General features: G+C 39.3%; 1 protein-coding gene across 5 annotated transcripts in view; it reads right to left on the bottom strand.

Annotated features, from left to right (window-relative positions):
- Positions 1 to 24,143, bottom strand: part of AFG2A (AFG2 AAA ATPase homolog A) — a 208,668-nt gene that overhangs the window by 108,009 nt on the left and 76,516 nt on the right. Inside the window, exon 15 of one of the 5 annotated variants that reach the window (XM_055700733.1) lies at positions 16,037 to 16,261. The exons of 3 other annotated variants lie outside the window; for them this stretch is intronic. In XM_055700733.1, coding sequence (XP_055556708.1) covers positions 16,052 to 16,261 — 210 coding nt within the window. In that variant the 3' untranslated portion in view covers positions 16,037 to 16,051. Of the gene's footprint in view, positions 1 to 16,036; positions 16,262 to 24,143 lie in introns of those variants that run through there. One more of the 5 variants, XM_055700732.1, reaches the window with a different exon arrangement.

Raw genomic sequence — 24,143 nt, 5'->3', positions numbered from 1 at the left:
AGAAACCATACAAAGCAAAAAACTGAAAAGGAAAAGAAAATATAATACAATTGGAAGTTTCCTTACAGAGGTGTTTAATTTTGCCAGAAGTGACAAAATGAGATGTAGCCAACATGAACAGGAAGGGTGGGACACAATAAGATGGAGACATACAGTGCCAGAGAAAAGACAAGAGAAGTAGTACAAAAAGAGAGGGAGGGAAAACAGGTGAAAATTTGGAAGCATGAAGTCAACAGAATGAAGAAAGGTCAAGCTGGGAGCAATGAGAAATTCAGCCACTGAATAGGCCAGTGTTCACAAAAGGAGCAAGTCAGAAGGAAAAGCATCATTAGCGGTGGAAAAGGGCAAGCTGTGGTTCAGAGAAAAACAATTGAGAAAGATTTGGATGGGTGGAGGGGGGAAACCCACAGAAAATTTGGTAAAGACTTACTCAAGTGAATGAACTGAAAGACTGAACAGGAGATGTCATCTAGAGAACAGCAAGATGTCTCAAAAAGAAAAAAGGATTCCAGAGACACTGTGATCTAGTTGATTTTGACCTTGGAAATGAAGAATTTGTTTGGCGTATTTGAGAAAAGCCTCAGATAACTTTAGGCATTAAAATACAACTTGGCCTCCTTTTACAGGACATCATGGTTTTGTCCAAATTTTTTTTGAACTTTCAAAAGACAAAGTTTAAAGACAGACTGTAAAAGAAATTATTCTGGAAATGAAAAAACTTATGAACTTTGTGTCATCACCATAATTCTTGGCACCTCTGTTTCTGAAAGAATTCTGCCACTCCGCTGCTTTCTGCTTTGCAAGCAAACCTACCAATACAGACCACAAGCAAGAAAACAAATAGATTTTGCGTATGTGGTGGAAAAATGAGCACAATGACAATTATACAACGTAATTACATTTATACTAACATAAAAATGCACCTCAGAATTACAGCACACATTGAAATTCAACTGCTACTGGCTGAGAAATGAAAGAATGTATTTCCACCAGTAAACTAAACATCTGAGATGATGATTCTGAAAGGACAATGCAACACAAACGTAAGTCTTCACTACCTAGTGCTAAGATAGCTACAGCCATCAAAAGTGCAGTTTGCAACTCTCTCTTCAACAGGATACAGGAAAAGCACTACCTTTTATGAAACAGCTGACAACGGAAAAAAGATGGTTCCTGGCAAACATGCCACTCTCTAGATAAGAGAACACTCGCCTGAAAGTTCTTCCGTTTCTTTAACGTATTTCTCTACAAGCTTTGCCTTTCTTACAGACCCAGACCACGATGACCATAATGATACAATTACAACACAGGACATAACAGTAATTAATCTGCTCCTGTAAATTGCCCCAGTCTTCTATTCTGCATTTGGGATCATAACAATTCTTTGGCTTATCACTGGAAACTGGTATTTTCTGGAAGAAGAAAAAAAAAAAAAAAAGTAAAAAGTTCATAACTGTCCTTACATCATGAATAACATTTTAAGAAGTGAAATTACTCTTAAAAACTACTGAATCTTTTGAGTGCGTCACCTTACTCCGGTTTCAGAGAAATCTGATGAACTATATAGAGAAACAGGCTTTGGAGGCAAGAGAGTAAGACTGCGAAAACATGTGTGGCTCCCTAGAACAAAATGTTTATTAGTTACAAAAGAGGTAACTGTAAAATTCTAAGCCAATTAGTTCAGATACATCTTTTATGCTACTCCACAAGTACTTCCTGATACTAATGTATTGAATACATGCCTTCAAGAAAATCAAAAGGAAAAAAAAGGTAGTAAAATAAGTAACTAAATAAAAGTAGAAGGTGCAGTAGCTGAGGAGATTCTTATGAAAGAGCTGTAATACGAAGTTTGCAGCTAAGGACTAATCAATACTTCAATTTTTTTCCTTGTGAACTTCAACATGGCACCAAACCATGTCTGAATTACAACCTGCTGCCATTTAGGTGGGCTTTCATCCTGGTAAGCTGTACGGCTGACACAAAGCCCTTGTGAGGATTTCGCTTCGCTATGAATTAGTGTCTAACATTGAGAATGCCTTTCATCATCGGCTTGTATTGCCTTCAGGTGCCTATAAATTCCTCTCAGTCTTTATGTAGCACTTGTCTATCAGACCATGTCATCAATTTTACTGCAGGCAAGACGCAGACACACCTCTTCCTGAGACACAGACAACACAACAATTACCACAGCCACTCTTGCATTATCATTTCATATCAGCTCATTGCCAACTGCTAATCACCCACGACTCACTATGGAAAACACACTGTGCTTTCCAAGCTCTCTCAACATTGCTGGCACCGCAAGCTGTAAGGCTATGATGGTCTCACCACCACCAAGTGTACCAGTCCCTCTGATGCCACCCACCACACACAATCATGCCACTTCCTCTCTCTCCTGCCACTAATGTACAATGATAAACAACTCTATTCCAAGATTTTTCACTTTTACTATGACTTCATTTTTCATGTATATCCTTTTTATTGAATATGCCAGACCTACATGGGGGAAAAAAAACAACCCAGGCATTACAATGCTATCTGAATAGAAATGAATAGCTAATAAATACTTTAAAAATAACAATAAGGACTTCCAACTTTTTCAGCCAAGTCTGTGCTGCACTCGCTTGTAAAAAGTTATTTTGTTAAGGAAGAGCAGACTGAAATTACATCTTCTCTCTTGAACATTACAAATATAATACATGAACACACCCATCCCTCCAGGGACAAGGCAACTCAAGAGATGGGATAGGGAGTGCTCAGTGTTGAGGGTCACCAACTTATTATTGCCTACAGTCAAGAGAAATCTAAAGCTGTAACCATCACCTCATAGCTGTTTGGTTAAAAGTCTGGTGCTCACCTCACCAGCTAGCATAAATAGTTGTTCATTCATATCACCCCTACCATTAACCAACCAAGAGATTCTTCACTTGGACACAACAATCAAAGAGGGACCAACCAAAGTGTTATCTGCCTGAAGATACCATCCTTCACCTGAATTCATATTTCAGGGCGTAATTCTGATCCCAGTTACAATCTGCACTTTCACTGATAAACCATCACTCAGGTCCTAGGCTTGAATGTTAAATTTAACACTGTGCACACAGATGTATTCCAGTTCAAGATGAGTATTTTTCAATTTAACTTCCACTATGGGTGAAGGCAATTGAGGTACATCAAAGCATAGATAAAAATTAAACTAGTAGCCCTATGCCAGAATGAGAGCCTAAATACAGAGGACTACAAAGACAAACCTTCCCCATATACTTGAAACCTAAAAATGTATCCTGTACAATGCAGGAAGCAGTCTCCTCAAATTGATTTTAAGACTCATTAGTAGAGCTGAACGAGTAAGGCAGAGACCTGAAAAAAAGGCTTAATTTTCTCAGGGTTGCTACTTTACATTTTTCAGAATTTAAATTGAGTATGTCTAAAGAATTTTTCCCCACAAAAGGGACAATAAGAAAAACAGCAGAGCCCAGAATCACTTCTCACAGGCTGCAAGACTCACACCTCAGGTGCCAGCAGCAGGTCCAGGTCTTAACTACTTGATACAAGTACAGACAAACAGTGAAAAGCCATGGAGTTCCTGAGTCTCAGCAAAGTTGCTCCCCTTCCTCTGAAGCACAGTGACTGACCTCATCAGTCCTAACCCACAGCAATTAACCCCAAGTAAAATCAGTTCAGCTAAACCACCTTCACGGCTCAAGCTCTGATGCTTACTTTGGCACAGGAGAACAACTCACACACAGTTCAACTACCTCATCTCAGCAGCAACTCCTAGCTCAGGAGTAGGAAAGTCACACGACCTGACCTCCACGGCTTCTGACTGCCAATCCATACTTTTAGTGCATATAGTATCATATTGCTGTAGTCATAGGATGCAGCTAACCAGTTCTGCCAAGCACCTTTTTTCTCTATCATGTAGAAGTATTTCGAGGAACCCAGTTCAATGCAGCCTACTTCACTCTCACATTTTAGATGAGAATATGTCCCCTGCATAGATGGAGCATCCCACTGCTTTTTCACCTCCTGAAGTGCACGCCCCAGCAGCTATTCCTCTCCAGGTCCTCATTGCATGAGGGAATAAACACACACCATCAAATTATTCTTACAAAACAATTTGGTCTTCAAACTGTTAAATCTCATCCAAATGTATATTTTGCTTGTCACTCCTTTTATTCTGTTTTCATAGGAAGGAAGTAATGATAAATAAATTACTGCACAAAAGCATGTGAGCTCTGGCAGGCAGTTTCAAAGCTATTGACAAAAACCAGTCTATTCACTGCAAGCGTCCTACTTGTACAATCTCTCTGATCAGGATGCAGAGAACTAACTCAATAGTTCCCGATGGAAAAATACCTAGTGGGTGTGCTTGATTTCCAGAGACAATGGCTTGCCATGTGGAGCTTTTCTTTACCTCCATCCCTCTATTCCTCCCAGGTTTTTTGTTTTCTTTTTTTTTTTTTTTTTTTTAAAAATAATCTGAACAATTTGCTCTGAAATACCATAGTAATACTTCACTTGACAAAATCTACTTAAAAAAAAAAAAAAAAAGAAGAGAAAAGAGAAAGAAAAAAAGTTGGGGAAGGGGGAGAAGCTTTTCAGTAAGGCTGGGACCTTACTAAGTACTACTTAATCAGGGGAGGCTGCTTCCCACAGACATTATGTGTACTACATATGGTAGCAAATGTCAAAAAATATCCTGTCTTCTTTTTTGTTAATCAAGTCAAAGATAATTAGGTCTAATGCAGAAGTCCAAATTGGAGCATTTCAAAACTCTGTCTACAGTAACAGGCTAAATACATCAGCCCATGCAATAAATGCTGCTGAGTTCACAGCAATTCATATGCTACCTAAAGACTGAGTTCCTGGCACTAGCAAGTTAACTTGCTCCCTGCTCTTCAAAGTATGACAAGGCTTTTCATACGTGAGCCACCAGGCACATAAAAAGAACATGGGAAAACTCATAGTAAAGATCCTATCTTCCAGTGTTTTCATCTCACAACAGCACTGACCACATTTACAGTTTCAGTACTATTCCAAAACCTTCAGCGAAGCTAAACTTCATGTTTTACACAAAGCTATTCTAGTCACGGGTTAGAATCTCATCGAAACAGCACCTTCATTGTCCTTTTTTAACAATATTGTTTGTTAGGAATGGAAGAACTATCTCATGTAGTTTGTTCGTTTATCGATATTTCCCTCTGGCTTCCAAAGGCGTGTGCCTAGTCTCTTTTGTAACTGAACTTAACTGAGGCAGTAGCCTGAGGTTTAAGACCTATTACAGGTCCGAGCCCAAATCAGAATGCCTCTCGTTTCTGAAAGCTACTTACTTCATTTGTTTTTCTTTTTTTCCCCCTTCTCTTCCTTCTCCCCCTCTCTTCTATGGCACCTTGATGTTCTTCCAAGGAAAGTATGTTTCTAGCCATAGCCTGTCCCTTTCTTGGTTCTCCAGGACTGAAAGGTGCTCCTGAGCCCTTTCAGAGTGACAAGCGTTCTGCACCAAGTGAGCCTCACCTCTCCAGAGAGATTGCTGCCACAGAGACTACAGGTTCGAGGATGGAGATGGACAGGCAGAAAAGGGTGAATAGGTGAGTGGATACAATTGAAAACAAAGAATTCTAGCCGTACAAAGGCCATTGCATTCCCACCAACCTGGCAGTCTTCCTAGCATGCCAGAGTTATAAACACCAAAGATGTAAGAAGAAATTTTCTAAACTGTCATGCTAAAAGGCAGAATTTTTGGAGGGGGAATAATTCAGAAGGTGTCTTCCTTCCCATAATCATCACAGATCACCTGTGAGATTCTAAGACTTGGAAAGGAGTGGGTGTATTCTTTCTTTGTTCCTTTTTGACCAGTAATGAAAACTTATTTGAATTTGGGGGTTCACATAACCTACCAACTCTTACAACAGAAGTGCTCCTTTAAAAAATCAAATCATTGCCTGCAGATTTTCTACCCAAAGCACAGTAGCTTAACGCTTCTTACTAAATCGATACAAATGATGTCAACATCCGAGTACCAACCATTAGGCTTTACAGCTCTAGTAAACACTAAACATGAACTAAGCAGTTAAAGCCTTTCATATTCTAAGCATAAAGACTGAAGACTTTATACTTTGAGATTCAGATCATGCTCCCAAATCTAAGATGATATGGCACATTCAGAGGAGTGGTGGCTATGCAGGCATTTCCACAGCACTACTTGTGGGATTTTAGATAATTTTATGTCAACAGAAGTCTGCTTTGGCTATATATAGTCTTTGTCAGTGCAGACATGGGAACAGACCAGCATATCACCCTGAAAAATGACCTTTATTCAACTATGTATGTATAGATTCTAAAGAGGGAAGAACATCCCCTTTCTTTTAATATCAACAGTTTTATACACGTGGTCGAATTGCAATACTATAATCTCACATTTCAAAGCATAGAACAACCTGCACAATTTAGGAATGATTTTCTTTCCACAGGTATCATCACATGAGAATTCAGGTTTGTATTGGAAGAGCATGGATGATTAGAACTCAGTAATCACAACAGAGAACATGAGCAACTCCACTGGAAAAAGATATGATTGGAAATACCATTGACAAGGAAATTACTGTCTTCTTGATTTCTTTTCCTTTTTTTTTTTTTTTTTAAATAGACAACATACAATAACCTCTCAAAAATCCCTGAATCCTGAAAATCCTACATATAAAATAAAGATGCACATCCCCATGAGCAAATATTTTGCAGGTTTCCTTGAAATCTATCTCACACAATACTGGCTATTCCTTATTTTATCCAGTACATTTTAAACTGAAATCTTGTAAAGACATTTCACTGTACTGTCAGCATCTGCTGCCCCATAAGCGAAGAATAGAGCTATTAAGTCGTAATTCAGACATAACATTATGTTTTAGACCAATTCTGCAAGACAGCTGAAGCTGACAACTTGGGGTTTATCACCTCTTATGCCACAGGAGCTTTAACTTGCAATTGCATCAATCAGATCCCTTTCCAGTTCAGCACACGGTTCACTTAGATTTCTCTCCTCCAAATCCCCCTGCACCACAAATCCAGACAATCAATCCGGATTTACTCTTCTATAAAACAGCACAAACCAGTGTTATGGTACAAATCCAAAATTGACCAGGATGAAGAGTTTTCTTTCCATTATCTCCAGACACTGCTGAGAACACAGCAGTTAATATTTTTCTTCACATCTAGGACTGCCACAAGTGGGAAGACTGGAAGCATAATGTAAGACCAGAAAGAATACTCAGGTTAGCCCCATCATTTTATGCTCTGATCAACAGAAGATGGCCGGCTATTATGAGTGCTGCAATTGGGATGAATGATGCCCTTCTGAAATTTAAAAGAGGGTATCAGTAATACCTCATAAAAAATGTGGAGGACACATGGACAGAATGGTTGAAACAGTACTAGGCACAACGCTAGGGACTTCTTGGGTTATATATAAGACTGTCTTTGTGCTCTAGATTATATGTATATATACTATTATTTTTTTAAGATTATAATAATTGCTTCTAGCAAAATATTAATTTATATTAATAATGAACTGTGACAGAGGAAAAAACATGGCACATGGCAAAATTATATTACTATCAGTGGAGATATCAGCATAAGGTGTGATACAGAATAAGCTACCTGCCATTTTGAACTTTTCTCTTTCCCTCAATTTTGAAACCTATGTGGACAGCAGAGGTGGAGATACTCTCCAAGGTATCACACAACTACCTATCACTGGATTCATGGGAGCACAAGGCCAGCAGGTCCTCAGGATTGCTGTTTCTTTGATCTTAAAGTCACACATTTTCTGAGAAATGGTCTCAGTTGATATTGGTCTCTCTCTTCACATTAGCTAAACCAGACCTGTGACTTCAATACCAGAAGAAAAAGTGTTTCTTCATGCCACACACTATTTTCAAATTAATTTTTACATTCACTTTGCCAAAAAACTCAAAAGTTCAGAGCTCTCACTTTGCCAAAACCTCAAAAGTTCAGAGCTCTCACAATCCCTGTTGTCTTTGCTCTCCAAACACACACATATATACACACCATTAGAGGACTTCTTGCACATTTGCAGCTTTTCTTTGTTTCAGCGACAGTCTGGATGGAGAAAAACCAAAGCCCTCTCCTTCCCCACTCCTCCCCCCACAAATGATCTGCTTTTAATCACAACTAACATTTAAAACAGACATTAGAAAGGATAGGCTACCCCTTTATAATTACTAAGCTTGATAATTACCTGGTGACTTGTAACAGACCCCATTCTCAATGCATCTTCCTTCCTCTCTCCTTGATAATGTAATCTAATCTCTTGGCTGTGCTTTCATCTGGCACCCAATGCTGCACATTGTTTATCAAACAACAATCCTTTCTTAGGTAATGACAGAACAAAGGCAAGGAAGAGTAACTGTGGTAATACTACAGCACTTACCACTTCAAAAGTAACTACATCAGTACAATTTACATTGCCTGTGTGCTTTTTTTCCCTTCTTTTAAATCCAGTATTATCTCCTCTATGCGAGACCCTGACCTACCTTCACCCTTTTACTGGACTCTGTATATTTACATATTACAGAAGCTATTGTGCAAAATGTCAACAGTGGAAGTCAAAACTAAAAACATGGATCACAAATACAGAAAGCTGAACTATTCAAGATATGTCTTCATATTTGAAAGCTCAGGCATTTTCTATGACAAGAAAATCATGTGCTTTATGTTACCGGACTATCACAAAGTCTTAGCAATAACGCATAATGACCGGTTGCTTGGGTTTTTTTTAAACACTCTCAATAGCACATTTAGAAATTCTGAGAAGACTCTAAACACAGGTTAAATTTCTCAAAGCTTCTTATACCTCAAAATGGAAGAGAGGTCAGGTTGCAGAAGTTTCTCCTTTGGATTTTCTGGGGCCAATGATACTGTTTCCTAAAGATGCTTCTACTTCATATTCCCTATGTGCCATAACTTTCAGTAGTTGCCCACCTCCACAAATCAGAGTAGGATGATCCTCTGCAACATCCTACCTGTGCCACGTTCAAAACTCAATTCTGATGTAGCAAAGAACCAGGGCCCCGATTCCCTAATATTTTGACAGTTTACAACTACAGGGACTATAAATGGTAGCACAGCAGTGAAAATAAACCTGCCATCAGCAATTAGCAGCTTGATATCAAATCAGACAGAAACCACTGCATTCATCTGTATAAACGATATCTGCAGATCCAGGATATTACTAATCACTGAATCCCAAGCTTGGTCACTCTTATCAGGTATCTGTCACCATGAAATATATAAAACAATTACAAAATGGATCGGGGTGAAGGAAAAGATAAATGAGGATGAGGTATATGGTACATACCTACACTATGAGGTATATAGTACCATGTCAATCTGAGCTTTAAGATCTTTGTACGAGAGGAAACTGAATGCATGCATTATTACAAAAGAAAGCCCTTGAGTACCACTCTCAGAGTCACATCAGCATAAGCCTTTCACAAAGGTGAAGTGTAATACGCCCTGGCTGTGCTTGTATATATGACTGATTACCAAAGCACAATAGCCCTATGGCGGGTAACACAGACCCAAACTAATACTATTACTAAGATTATGATAACAGACTGCCCCTGCTCACTTTTCATGTGATTTGAACAGGTTTGGGGAGGAATTCCATCTTCCCTAACCATAAGTTGAAGCACAGAGCTCTGATGATGATCTCCGAAGATACAGCATAACCACCTACTTAAATAGGAATGAACCAATGAAGGACTGAGATAAGTCAAAAACCACAGAAAAATGTGGTTGCTGTGAGTGCGAGGATGCTGCCAAGTTGTGATGTTTTCTCAGTCTCTGATTAAAAACACTGTCCTGGGACAGGCAAATCAGGTCAGCTCCAGAACTAAAGGTAGGGGAAAGGGGGTACCAGCAGTGCAAGTGTGGGATTGGTATATTCTTCCATAATTCATGCAGTAAGACATCCATCCCTGAAGCACCGAGTTACCTAATGACACTAAGTGAACCAGCAGATTGGGGGAAGAGAGAGAGGCGGGGGGAGAGAGAGAGAGAGAGAGAGAGAGAGAGGAAGAAGGCTCACAATTTTTTCCTGAGAACTCTTTGCTTACATAGTGAAGTCAAAAGAAAATAAATCAAAAAGTTGTGTAAAAAGTAATTACTACTCTCCATCACAATACGATTTCAGAGGCCTTTATAATAATGGTCTTTGCAGACATGCACATAGTTACAAGGAAGCTCATGAGGACAAGCCAAAGAGTTATGTCAAAGCTTTGCTAGCAGAACAGAAAACTGTTCTGATTTTCCAGAAAGAAAAAAGGCCTCAGGACCGAGTTATCCAACCAATAAATAAATAATTCACAGAATATATTTTTCAGTGACAGTAGTTTTTGCAAAGCCCCAAAGCACTTCAGATAAGAATGCATAGTAAAACATTTTTTTAAAAAAGCCACTTCTGTGATTAAACAGCAGTTATGAAGCCATATCTCGAGCTTGTAAGGAGTGAGCTTTATAAAAAAATAAACAACTACCAGCCGATTTCTTTAAGGCCAGTGCTTAACCCAAGAGCTTTTACTGACTCAAAGATATTACGCCTCTGGCTATCTTGTGAGAAAAGTAGGGCACTTCGTTTCCCCTCCGCTGCTCCCCCCATGCGCAAAGGAAGTTGTTATGACACAGAACAGGTGTGGAGCTTTCACTCAACAGCCACGCATGACTTCCCATTATATACCTATCACTTATGGGACCACTTATACTGTCTTCTGCCATGAGGTTAGGCTGGAGGTGAAAGAAGCCATGCCACATCCTATCAATCTAGCAGCGTGCACACCAAACCTGTCTCTTTGCATTTGTTACATGAAGAGACCCTATACGTGCTGTCCCTCCCCATGCGTTCCTGCTCTGGCCTCTTCTGCTTTGGGCAGGGGGGAGGAAGAAAGAAAAAAGGGCACTCTGAGAAGCTTTTAAATAAACAGAATAGGTCTTAACCAAAGGAAAAGTTTCATCAGCATGCCAGCCATTTAATTTCCTCCCAGCCACTTGCAAAACAGCAGTAACTACATGGATTTAGGCTGTTTCTGATGGGATTTATTTTTAAGCAGCTACACTACCCGACCACAATGGTAACAACAGTGCTGTAATTGGGCCTTAGCATCTTCTGCACCTGAACCGTTCAGTAAAATCCTCTCACAGCAATTTCACTTATATCCCCCCCTGGCAAAATACTGGGTCATGAGAAAATACCCAGGATAATTCAAAACAAGTTAATTCGGCTACCAGTCATACAGTTCAATTAATGCAACCATCAGAATAAATACAGACCCATTTCTCCACACCACATGAAGAGCAACACTACTGTTGTTGCCACCCTACTGTTCCCTGATAACTGGCCTGGCTCACTCAGCTCTAGTTTATCTCTGTGCAGCCCATTGCGAGGTCAGACAAACACATTGATTGTCCTGCTTTTTAAGTCATCTGGTTCTCCAGTTGAAAAGTGCTTCTCACACTAGCACAGATAACAGAACAGTTTATACAAGAAGCACTGCCAACACTCTGCCAACAACTGTCTCTCAAAAATGGCACAATTATTAAATAAGTATCTACCTGTTCAGTGCACGCTGGTTGCTACCCATAAAAAGCTACATTTTGGAGCAGTTGCAAGTGTTAAAATACTTTTGCACCCGGTTTTGCATCTAAAAGTCTGGCATTTTAGCAGTGCCGGATTCAGTTCAGTCTTGGACAGAGCTGATGAGGGTGGGGAAGGCAGTATGTGCTCTCCAAGGGCCCTGCAGCTGCAGAGTCAGAGGAGGGAGGAGAGGAACCCGGAGCACAGCTTCAGCTCCCTTTCGTACTTCTGTAACTAAAAAAAAAACAAACCCACCAACAAAAAACAAAACAAAACAAAACAAAACAAAACAAAACAAACAAAAAAAACCCAAAAAACATCTCTCCATGACTGTCACCTATCCAGCAAACTACCCCTATTTCTCACAACCCACACCACTGCCAATAATTCTCGGTAAGCACAAAGGTTAACAAACCTGCAATACTTATTGAATAGCTCTTGTAAAAATGACAAATGGTGAGTGATACATAGCTTTATTAGCCATTGATTACCCTGGTCTATAAGAAAACTGCCATAATTAACCTTCTCTTTGCTGTTTCCCACCTTTCTTACCTTTTGTAATAAAATCTTAGCACGGTTACTACCTCTATTTTACTATAAGAGAGTCATGCTATGATTTTACTACAAGAAAACATCTATCAGTTAAAGGATGTGTTCTAAAAAAATAAAATCAGGGTTATTTTCTCAGTTTTCTAAGAAAATACCATAACAGCTGAATAAGGAAAGGTTATTTTAACATCCAAAGGCTATTGTTCCTTTTTTTCTCCCAAAAATTGTCTGGAGCCAGACAACACAAGGCTGCTGTGCCCTGGGCTAGAATGGAAGGGGGGATGATAGGAGGGGGCTGCCTGTTTACAATTACTCCATTCCTGGTTTTAATGAATCTTTCTGAATGACCACTAAGTGCTGGTTTTGTTCTTCGGAACAAGGGAGCTATTACTGGAGGACTAAAAAAGGAAGGAAAAGGGAAAGCAAACGGAAAGCTGCCAAACTCAAAGGCGTTTCAAATATTTCAGCTGTATGTCCCGGAGGTAATCTGCTCCATAGGCACAAGACTGTCCCTACACATTTACAGTCTCTTTTCTTCCTCTTCCTTGACATGCTAAAATGAAACAGCTGAGATAAGGGGGAACAAGAGAATGTCAGAACCCAAGTAAAAATTCATAGATACCCACTATAATCTTAAGAACTACGTTATTTAAATGTAGGTAACTAGAACTTAAATTACTATCTACATTTGGCTACTACTGCCACTCACAAGCAAGTCTTCCAGAACCATATAAGCAGGCGATGTCAAGAGGAAGGGATGGGTCACATTTGCCTTGCACCATCATCTGCCTTCCCTGCACACCATCTGATAGTCATCCTCCTCAAGAACCTTGTCTGCAGACCCAAATAGCTACCACTAAGACACAAAAAAATTGCAAAACCTCCATTCTGCCTCCCTGCTACACATACACACTTCTCCTCCTTGCAGGGGTCAGACCTTCAGAAACTGTGCTGCTAAAACACTGGGCCAGGGATATAAATTAAAGGACCAACAACCTGCAAACCACCACAGGCAACCTCAAGAGCCTTCACTGGGGATCCCAAGTATTTCACTGAGCAACGTGGCTTTCTGGGTTTTTTCCTAGGCTGGTAAGGTTTCAACACATCAGACCTTCTTAGTCCAGCCACTAGATAAACAGAAAAGGTATGCGAGATTCAGTTCTTACCATATCTTAGTTAAATACTGTCCTTGCTTAGAAGCGCAGGAGAAGTATATTTCATTATATATTTCATAATCAAAAAGTCACGTAACGACAACTAATACATTTTTCTTCAACAAAGTTGTTTCAAAAAATTATATGGTACAGACATAGAAAAGTGGCACTACATAGTTTATTTTGTGTGGTGTGGTTTAAACACCCTATTGACACACAATTACAGAAACCTCCTTACAGCCACAGACTTTGAGTAACATAGCCATGTAAAATTTATGCCAGCAAAACCATCGTGTACCTCAGAAAATTACCAAGTTTTCCTATATGCATAACTGAACATGTCATCAACCTCTTTTATTGAAAATGAAAACTTAGAAGAAAATAGCCTTTCTCTAATTCTCAGAAAAAACGTGCCACGCTGTATGACTTGCTATATGGCATTCCATTTATAAAGCTGACTAGGGGTGGTCAGTTTCAATTAGTTACCTGTTCATGATTCAAGACATTTGTTTATTTACAAAAGATACCGGTCCTCTACTGTGTATGAAATATCAAAGTTGCACAGGGATGTGAAATCATCATGGCTGTGACCTCACATGTCTGCAGTACTGCTCCTTATTGCACTATTTCCAATACCTTCAAAAGCATCAAATAGATCTGGGCTCATATAAATCGAAGTTGTACATGCCTATACTGTATAGAGATATTTGCATCTAAAACAACCACGTTAATATTTACCTGCTGCACACAGGGCAAAGAGGGCAATAGCTTTGCATTGCTCTTCTTGCCTGTTCATACTGTACAGAAGTTCTTATTTTTGCCCCTGTTAACTGCCAGCATGGTATTGCAGAACAGGCAGCTCCAAAGCACGAAAAGCAGGAAAGGACAGAACAACATTCATTAAAACCACAATATTTCAAAGCATGGGGGGAAAGAAAAGAGGGAGAAGGAAACAAAGCAGGAGAGAGTAGTTTGCTTTTTGCAGTTTTTGACATTTACAGAAGCAACAAATCAACAAAATTGTTTCAGTTTACCTTCACAGTGTCGGACACAATAAAAAGAATTAAGGAAAAGATTTTTAAAAATGCAATTATAGTATTATTTCTACTTCTGTGAGAAGCAGCAGTGCTAACGAAAGTTTTCCTTGAACACAATTAACTGGCATGCACACATGGGACTCCTGCCCGATAAAAGTGAATTAATATATATTACTTAAAATATTGATTAATCCTGTGTGGTTTTGCTACAGCTCACCATGAAGGATTTGGCAATATTTCTGCATCCAACATGATAAAAGCAGTAATAAAAATAAAATAATTATATAAAAGCCTGCAACAACATACTCTCTCATAAAGTATTGTACAAAGCAAGAAACCGCTCTAAACAAACAAAAAAAAATTAACAGGATTATTATATAAAACTAGTACCTGTCTATTTTAACATCGCAATTCACACAGTATCTTTGACAGACGGTGTCATCAGCTAAGAAATATTACCTGCATACTTTCCATCCTTCAATCCTTCAAGCTGAGATTGTACTTACAGGCTTGGAACCACCATGACTCACTTGGTGACAAGAAGTTGCATTACCTTTACACTTCATATGTGGCAACCACGTTTTGCCTTTCAAATTCCCTCCAATGGTGGCCAGAACACACATTTTCCCCATAAGGCAGCTTATGACTTAAATCAAGACCGTTAAGTTACCACATATTTACCACAGCAAATAAAGAAGGATGTGCCATGCAAAGGAAGAGTTGCCACAACAGAGATGAGCACCTTTGCTGCTGTTTGTGTATCAAAACCTTCATTGTCCATTTGGTGAGGATCCGCCAAGCTCCAGGAAGCAGAGGGTGACTAATATCATAAATTATAAGGACTTGCATTCATTTAAAAGTATAGACATGACAAAACATATTAATATAATATTTCTTCCTAAAATGTGGGCAGTTTTAGTACTTGACTAAACAGAAAATCCATCGTGTAACCTGGCTAAGATGCTCACCTCAGTGACACCATATGGCAGCGATCACTACGAGCTATTGCTCTCTTCTCTGATACTTTTTAAAATTCAGTTCTTTCATTAGCCACCAGGTCTCCACTTTTACACTCAACATAGTCATCTCCTTCAAGTTACAAGGAATACAAATAGATATTCTCATTCCATCTTCTTTCCCATTCACTGTTGCGTTCACTTTTGCCTTCTTTGTACGTTCAGCCAAGATTAAAATTGTAACAATAAGAGACACGTTCCCTTATCTGGAAGTTGTTGTACTCCCTGAACAACTGAGACTGCTGATCTCTGAGCCTCCTCCACAGTACCGTATCAGCACTGGCCACATTGTTCCATTTGAGAGCATAGCACCACACTATTTTTATATCATCCCTATACTGCTCAGCATATATCTTAACGCTTTGTTTGTTTTTTGATTGTTGCCACGCTCAGAGCAGATATTTTCACTGGCATTGAGCCATCCATAAGTAATCCCTCAAACAAATACTTCGCGCTCGTGAAATCTCTGGCAGAACCCTATAACATACACACTAAGAGGGACAAAATAAAGTTGCAGCTGCCTGTGCAGGTCTGGTAAACTCCCAGCATCTGGATTTAGAACCTTAAAGTGCCTTTTACCAGATTCTCTCCATGGGGTTTTTGGAGGGTTTTTTTGTTTGGTTTTTTTGAAGCCTAAGAGAAAAGCTATCTGCAAGGAAAACCAGAGTGTCTACCACGCAGCACGCTGCTGACAAAATGGAAGTTTGGAGTCCTCACCTCTTGTGGTGGACAGGGACGGGTTTTTTTCTGTACAGGGCCAGACACAATACGGTCCTGGTCTCTCACCAGGGTTCCCAGTAGCCTTCCTGCATATACTCTCACGAATAGCCAATCCACAGACCGGGCACTTTCCATCTGGATGAAGACAACAATTTGTGGTAGCAGGAGGATGTTATTCTATACGTGGACCAGCCACTCGAAAGCCCTACCACAGATACGTAGCCTGTGGATTATACTACTATTTGCAAGGCAGCAGAGAAATTATTTCTTTTAAGACTTGGCTTCTTTTTCTGGCCCCTGAGGAAGAATGTGGTCCAGTGGTTACCAGCATCACGACCAAACACAGACTTCACTGAAAGTCTGGGTGACTAAATGGATGCTGTTTAAGAGCTCTGGTACAGTTACAATTAGACCTCTGCTTCTCCACAAGTATCTAATATGACCACAAGCAACATCTCAATCGTGTCATTTGCAAACGGGGCGAGTGCTCCTTGCTTGCCTTCTGTCTGCAATACCATGCTACACTGACCATAAAATGCAGAGAATTAACTTTCACTGAAGAGCTTACTATGCGTGATTTTTGGGGACAGTTTTGCCCTTTTCTTTACCACAAAGGACAGAGGAGGGGACTTGTGAATTCCCACCTTTTCCCTCTATCCAAACTCAAAGTCTAGCTTTATGATTTGCAGAAAAAAAGACATCATGGAAGATGAGATTTCAGTTAACACAAAGAAAGCGGTATGTTGTCCAGACTACCCAAAACACAAAAAGATGTTTGCAGAATTTTGTGATAAGCTGATTAAATTTGCTGAGCAAATGTATTTTCCATGGCCAAATTTAGGTGAACCCTCCCAGGGACAGCAATTCTCCTGTTTGGATCATCACCAATACTCCAAAGATGAAGAGCCTGGAGTTCTTCAGAGAATTGATTTAATCTTGACAAATTATTCCCTTTTTTTCTTTTTCTTTCTTTCTTCTGAATTCTCAGAATCAGCTACAACATTGTCATGAAAATGTAAAGAAACAGGTCGGCCCAAAACAAAAAGCAACCCCAGAATATTTCAGGTAGAGCGGTTAATGTCAGAGACTATTTCCTTACTGGTACCTGTAGGTTTTGATAACACAGCAATCAAATGAGAAAGAATTGAGGCTTTTTTTGGTTTGGGGTTTGTTTTTTTTCTGGCTTGGCTCACATCATTCAGGGAAAAGGTACAGCTACATCAGCAGAAAATGTCCTCCTGTCAAGAGTATGCTGCCACTCCACCAGAGCCTTCTGCCAGCTTAGCCAGAGAAATACAGCTCTTGGGGACTTTCAGCTGTAGCAAGCAGGGTCACAACTGTACAAACCTTGTGAGCAGACCAGATATGCCCAGGATTTGAGCTAGGCATATTGAAATTAGTGCACTGGGGAGATCCACTGCCAAGTCAATTAAAGTTCTGTTAATTCAAGTTTGTGTGTAATTTGCATTACCTTGCACAAAAGTGTAACAACTGAATTTCTTTTCAGCCCACGGCCCGCACACACAACATTGCCACTGCTAGCCTTCTGCCAGCTGACATTTCTCTAGGAAGCATATCTTTCACAGAGATTAAAGAGAAAGCAGGAAACAAGGGTATCTTAAAAGGAAATTCCCCACATTTTTTTTTCCTCTTAGACTATAAAACACGAGGAAAATTATTTCAAGATTAAACACACAGTATCTTTGGGGTGTCATTTACAGACCAGATGAAAACTGAAGTGAAACTGAGAACATAAAGACAGGAGACTTTTTCACAGTATTTTCATCACACATTCTAACTGACAAATACGTAAAGCTACAGCTAGTAGCTTAAAATTGAAGGAGACAAAACCCCTGCTCTCCTGGCTATTGGTTTACTTTTTCTGTGCATTTCAGAACACAAAAAAAACCCCACTCCACACATCCTGGAGAGAAGTTGTGTGCCTACATCACACGGTAAAAACTAATTAAAAGGTAAAGAAAACAGAACCAGTGATACAGCCCAGTCTAAACAGCATCATGTCAGACAACAGCAATATTATTGTGCTAGTAACCCTTACACAACTCATTTTCTGGCTCTTCTACCCCATACTTCTCTTTCTTTGCTTTCTCCTGCCACCAACATTTGGATACACCCTACTGCCTCACTGCCTCATCCGCATAATGCAGTGTTTCTGTAGATGTAAGTGCAGTACTTCAAAACACAGATCTAACAGCAACACCATCTTCCCACTGAAAGAAAAGAAAACAATTTCTATTTTCTTCCAATTGCTCTTTCCCCTTGACTCGCCTTCTCAGTTCTCCTTGTATCTTTTCCCATTGCCACATGACAAGGACTTATTTTTAGAGCATCTCTTTAGACGGGATACCTGTTGAGATGGGATTCTCCCTGCTGCTGCATGATTGCATGGAGAACACCAGGCAGCCACTGCACGCTGGCAAAACCCCTACCTGTGCTCCCTTGGCAAGAAGCTGAAAGAGTTGGAAGGGAAGGGTATGGAGGGTATCACTTGCTATAAGGGCAAGTAGCATTTGCAATAGCTGTGGGCAATTTAAAGTGAGATGAGGTGTAACCTTTCCATGTTACACAGTACTGGTCAGAAGTTAGTGCTAGAGAGAGACAGACACGAGTCCTCTTCAAGCCTAGTGCAAGTGGCCATTACGAGCATGGTATTTTGCCTTTCTTCAAGGAAGAAAAACAGCTGGGATTATGCGAAGAGCACCCACAGTCTTGAGTCTTACTTTCAAAAAACATAACAGGCTCGTAACAATGCTTAAGAAGTTTGTTTTCCTCGTCATTCAGGACACAAAAGGTGCACTGCATTTCTCTGGCAATCCCGGGTGGCAGAATTCAACTAAAACACATTTGCCTAAGCCAGAAGTAACTTCCAGTCTTTACCACTGGCATAGACTGGGCCACCCTGGAAGAGGCAAAACGTTCTTTATCTACCACCACAGAAGACAGTCTTACCAGCCTTTACAGATCATCGCATATTTTTGCTGAAGAGATTTCAAAAAAGAAAAATCAGAAAGTCAGGCCTTTCAGCAGGCTCTTTCAAGTCAAAGAAGCGGGCATTTCTCACCTGTTTGTAGCACACTGCTACAGCTCAAAGGGTTGGAAGCTGAGAGAGCGGGGCTCAAAAGAGGAGGGGACGGAGGGACCAGAGCAGCTGACAGCACCAGAGCATTGTCTCTGCTCAAGAGCCCCAGTTTGCCATCGCCAGGCACATCATTTAGTCCTAGACCAAGAGTCACCCAGCACAGGGAAAGGTAAATGCCACCGTGTTAGGTCAGACACAGTTTGCACTCCTGTGCCTTCGCTTTGGACAAGGTGCAAAGCGGATTGCAAGCATGGCCCAAACTCACCAGCAGGCGTATAGGCTGGCTTTGACCCTCTGAGCTATTCTGAAGGCGTGGAGGCTGCCTCACTGCATTTTCCTCCGTATCACAGCAGCTGTACACCACTAACGCCCCTGTAAGTTCAGATGGTGCAAACGGTACCTTTAAGTAATACCTAGGGGGCATATAAGACTTAGAAGAGGCCATTTCCAAAATTGTTCTTTTAGAGACTTCACTAAAGATGTCAACTTTGTGCATTCTAAACAAATAAATATAAATGTAACCGTTATCAGACGACTTTCAACCCGTTAACAGAGGCTAAATATTTTCTATTAATTTCAGCGTTAATGTAAAAAAAGTTCCTGTTACCGTTATCTCTGATCTTTTTCTCCTTCTCTAGAGACTCAAAATAAATTTCAGAGATTACCAGATGGTCAGCAAGCATTAGAAAATGGCTTTTGATAATAAAACCTAATTAGTTCTGACCTGATCTCCATTGTATATTATCAGCTTTGGCCATCGTAAGAACTTTGCACTTCTACAACTGCTACAGACTAAACTTGGACACAAAGTCTGGTGAAAACCCTTACTCCCTGGGTTCCCTATGGCAACCTCATTTTTTGCAAGTGACTTTAAGCGGGAATAATAGATACACAAGGAAATTAGTACTTGCATTAATAGTTTTAAGTTTATCCTGAAGATTTCACTTCCTTTTAATACTAATACATTCTGCAGATTTGCTTTTCCAGGACGGTATTTCAGGTTTACTGGCAAAGCACTACAGTCACAGAGAAGATTCCTTGCTGAGAAACTACAGTTCTCTCTTTATGGCTTGTAAGAGCAAATTCAAGCCAGCATAACAAAAAGTAAAGAAACAAAACAAATGCATAGCTGTCATTTAAAAACATATATTCTTAAAAGGCTTTAGGGGTATCACTTATGAAACAAAGAGATTTCCTTCTTTAGCAGTGTTCCAACACATTACTCTTTCGTGCTTACTCCAAGACATGAATATACTTGCCTAAAATGTCAGTGAGGTATTTATACAAAGGCAACTCTTCAGAAACCTGTTATTGTGAATACAAAACAGGAAGTACAGTAATACCACCAGTATATGTTAAATAATGCTTACTATAAACTGTGCTCTTCAATTAATAAGCGGTGTTAACCCCTTTAGGGGAAAGGAAGAGGTGAAGTGTTAACTGAAAATACTGACTCATGATAAAACCTTTGAGTATTTTTCCCACAAGGTTTTTTGTTTCGTTGGCTTGTTTTGGTTTTCAGTTTTTTTCCCCTCCCCTCCCAACAGCAGACAGGACACAACAGAAGACAGAATTTGCAACATAAATTACAGGGAAAAACACAGAGAAAGCAAGGGTTGAAGTTTGATGATGTATTGTAAAGTGAAAAAAAGAAACATGAAAATAAAAGTACAATAATGCTTAATGATGCAACTCCTTCCAGTTCTCATGCTTTCACTAACTAAGCCTTGTAACAACTATGTCATACGGAAGGTGCATCTTTAGGAAACTACTCCATCAGCTATTGAAATACATCTGTACTGGTGCACAAGTGTCAAAACTATTTGGAACAGGATGTAAATAAAAATACATACAAGATTGAATTGTCTGCAGCCACTTAGCTGGTATTCTACAAAACAGGACGATTAAAGTAAAAGTTTAGAATTCACAAAAAAAAAATATCTTTTATAAGCATTAACCACCATGAATTAAAGGAATGTATGGGGTTTTTTTACAAAAAAAACCAAACTGATTAATAAAAAACACATTACCCCATAGTGAGATAGACACTCCAGGCATAAAAGCAAAGCTCCTTCCTCACACATGTTAAATAAGAAAATATTTTTAAATAGACAGATTTCTAGAACACAAGTGAGACAACCTAATCACCAGTTTGTTCTTTTCAAAACATCTGCAGCTGCAGTCAAAAAAATTCAAGAGCTTCCCAAGTACAAAGACCTGAAACAAAACCCACATGCAAATCCCAGATGGGCAGAAATCAGAGCTACTCTTTCCTAAGGTCTGATAAACCTATATCTATTTACAAATGTGTAAGAACATCTCTTCCGACAGAACTCAGTCACACAGTCTCTGTCTGTCTCTCTCTCTCCACTTTCTCCTACAGGCAACAGTATTTTGAAATCTCCATGCAAGCTAACAGATTGAACTTTGGTTTGACTGCCATCTGCTGATCCCATGTTTTGGGAACCTGGCGAGTCATTTAAAAACATGTACACAAAGCTCTCAAAATGCTTAGTTACTTCTTCCGGTTCTTGGTAACAATAAAATTAAAGAATTTGAGGTAACAGGTATTTACACCTGAAGACATCAAACTAGAGCAAATGTCCTGATATTTAGCATCCTTTAGCTATTTTTCAGATAAACAAACAGAAAATGTAATAATTAGTGTGCGTGAATAAGATGAGTATTGAAACAAAAGCATGTAACACACAGGACCATTGTGACAGCAAAAACCAGAATCACGTACAAAAGCTACTCCTTAAAGAAAAGAGAACCATAGCTGAAGCAACTATTGAAAAACAAAGGAAAATATAAATAATATAAGGAAAGTAATCAACTTCCTCGGCATTCCTCTGCAAGAGAGAACATTACAATGATCCATTTTGCCACAAAATATTCACTATTATGTAAAGTCTTTGTTTCGTTTTATCCCAATGAAGAATACACACACACACACGAAACCAAATTCACTTTCAGGACACCCTCACATTTTGCCATTTTCTTTCCTTCAAGATAGCATATACTTTGTGAAGGGCTGAATGGGTTGCTGATGCTGAAATGATGGAATCAAGATGTGAATACAATTACACCTACCAGTCTGTTTGGAAAAGACCTGTGGATGAGGATAGGACTTAAAGCATTTATTTTTTTCCTAACCAAGAATGTTTTTATGAGTACAACCCACCACTTAGATGTGTACAACTAAAGCTCAAAGCTGAAATTGAAAATTTATTCTCTTGTTCCATGTAAGAATAGCTGTCCTAGTAAAAACAGCTTTAACTTGTGTGTCTACAATAGGCAACTAAGCAGCCTGTGCATGTGCAGCAAGTTATCATCTCAGGTCACCAGGACCATCTGGCTGAGAAAACACCCAACTTATTTTCACACCCTTCCTCATCTTTGATGAGGAGAGACAGCTCTTATATCCCACTTCTCAGTTTGTTCCTTCAGCAAATCTGTAGTTCTTTCATTCCTTTATTATACGAGAAAAGTAGAAAAATCAAGTTGTTACAGTCCTATAATTATTTTTTAAATATATTATAGAAATATATTACATTTATATAAGCAGACAACATTAAAACCTAAAGGGTTCAGAATTGCCAAAACAATGACTGTTTCAGCTGAGCTTGAATCCATGGTATATTTCTGCCTAATCAGATACTAACTTTAGTCAACCTTTTCTCGTCCTAAAATTCCAGTTCTGCAAACATTCAAATCTAAGCTTAGCTTTAAAGTAAAGCTTACGCATAAACGATTCCGGTGTTGGAAACAAATGCAATCTTTGCCTTATGGAAAAATTAAACAGTTATAAATGCTTGAGTGTGCACTGAAGGAGTTCCAGGTTAACATCTTTTGTATCAGTATTTTTATGAGAATAAGACCCACGTGAATATAAAGTACACCCATGGAAATCTTACCACAAAAAAAAAAAAAAAAAAAAACAAACCCCAAAAAAAACCCCAACAAAACAGGCTGCCATTTGAAAAGTGAGTTTGGATTTTTCTACGAGCCCAGAACTTCAGGTGGCATGCCAGGTACACAAATTCTGGCAATTCTGAACCAAACCGCAACTTTTATTCTCTTAGAACAGTACTAATTAAAATAATTTCTTTTAAAATATATTCACTGTCTCAGAAGCTTAATGGTTCCACAGTTAATGTTTTGCCTTTTCCAAAATCCTACATTATTTTTGTTCTGTCACAGCATTGCTGGCAGATCACATCAAAATATGCCTTTGTTGTGGAAATGTGTCTGCTTAAACAGTTTCTTTATTTGTGATGTGGCATCTTCTGTGAAACATACTCTGTTTTCACATGTAAAACAGGCAAAACAGATTCACATTCTCTACAAAACCTGTACATGATCTTGTAGAAATCCTGCAAATGATCTAGGGCCTTCAATGGTGGCTTCTTCCCTTTTCTTGCTCTGTCTGCCAGAAATAAAAGTAACTCAAAAATAAAAGTAATCGAAAAAGAGGAGACACAAGACTTCCCCTTCAGTCATAATTATGAAGTCTCTTCAGATGCAGTGGGGTTGCACAGTCATAGAACAGGGAAGAACTTTGTCCTTTGTGAATCAGTGATTTTCTTGAGAAGCGATGATGGAACAGCACCTAATGCCTCAATTACAGTGCCTCCAGCAATTACAGCTATTTTACTTTGTTTCCATCACTATTATAAGCACTTTTGTTCATGATGCACAAAGGATACAGAGGTCTTCAATAAGAAGGTGTCATTCTTCTATAGGCACTATACTAACCATAACTGCAGCAAGGGGCACAAGCTATTTCCACTTCACACAGATTTCTTTGCACTGTTCCATCCCTTGACAACACGTTTTCTGGACAGCAGAAGGACAGGTGAAGCAGGATCATATATCTCCCTGTTGGTGTGGCAAGTCTACATCCCGATAGCGAAA

The sequence above is a fragment of the Falco cherrug genome, chromosome 1 (genome assembly GCF_023634085.1).
Source record: "Falco cherrug isolate bFalChe1 chromosome 1, bFalChe1.pri, whole genome shotgun sequence".
Classification (NCBI taxonomy): domain Eukaryota; kingdom Metazoa; phylum Chordata; class Aves; order Falconiformes; family Falconidae; genus Falco; species Falco cherrug.
This window is presented reverse-complemented; position numbering and strand designations above follow the sequence as displayed.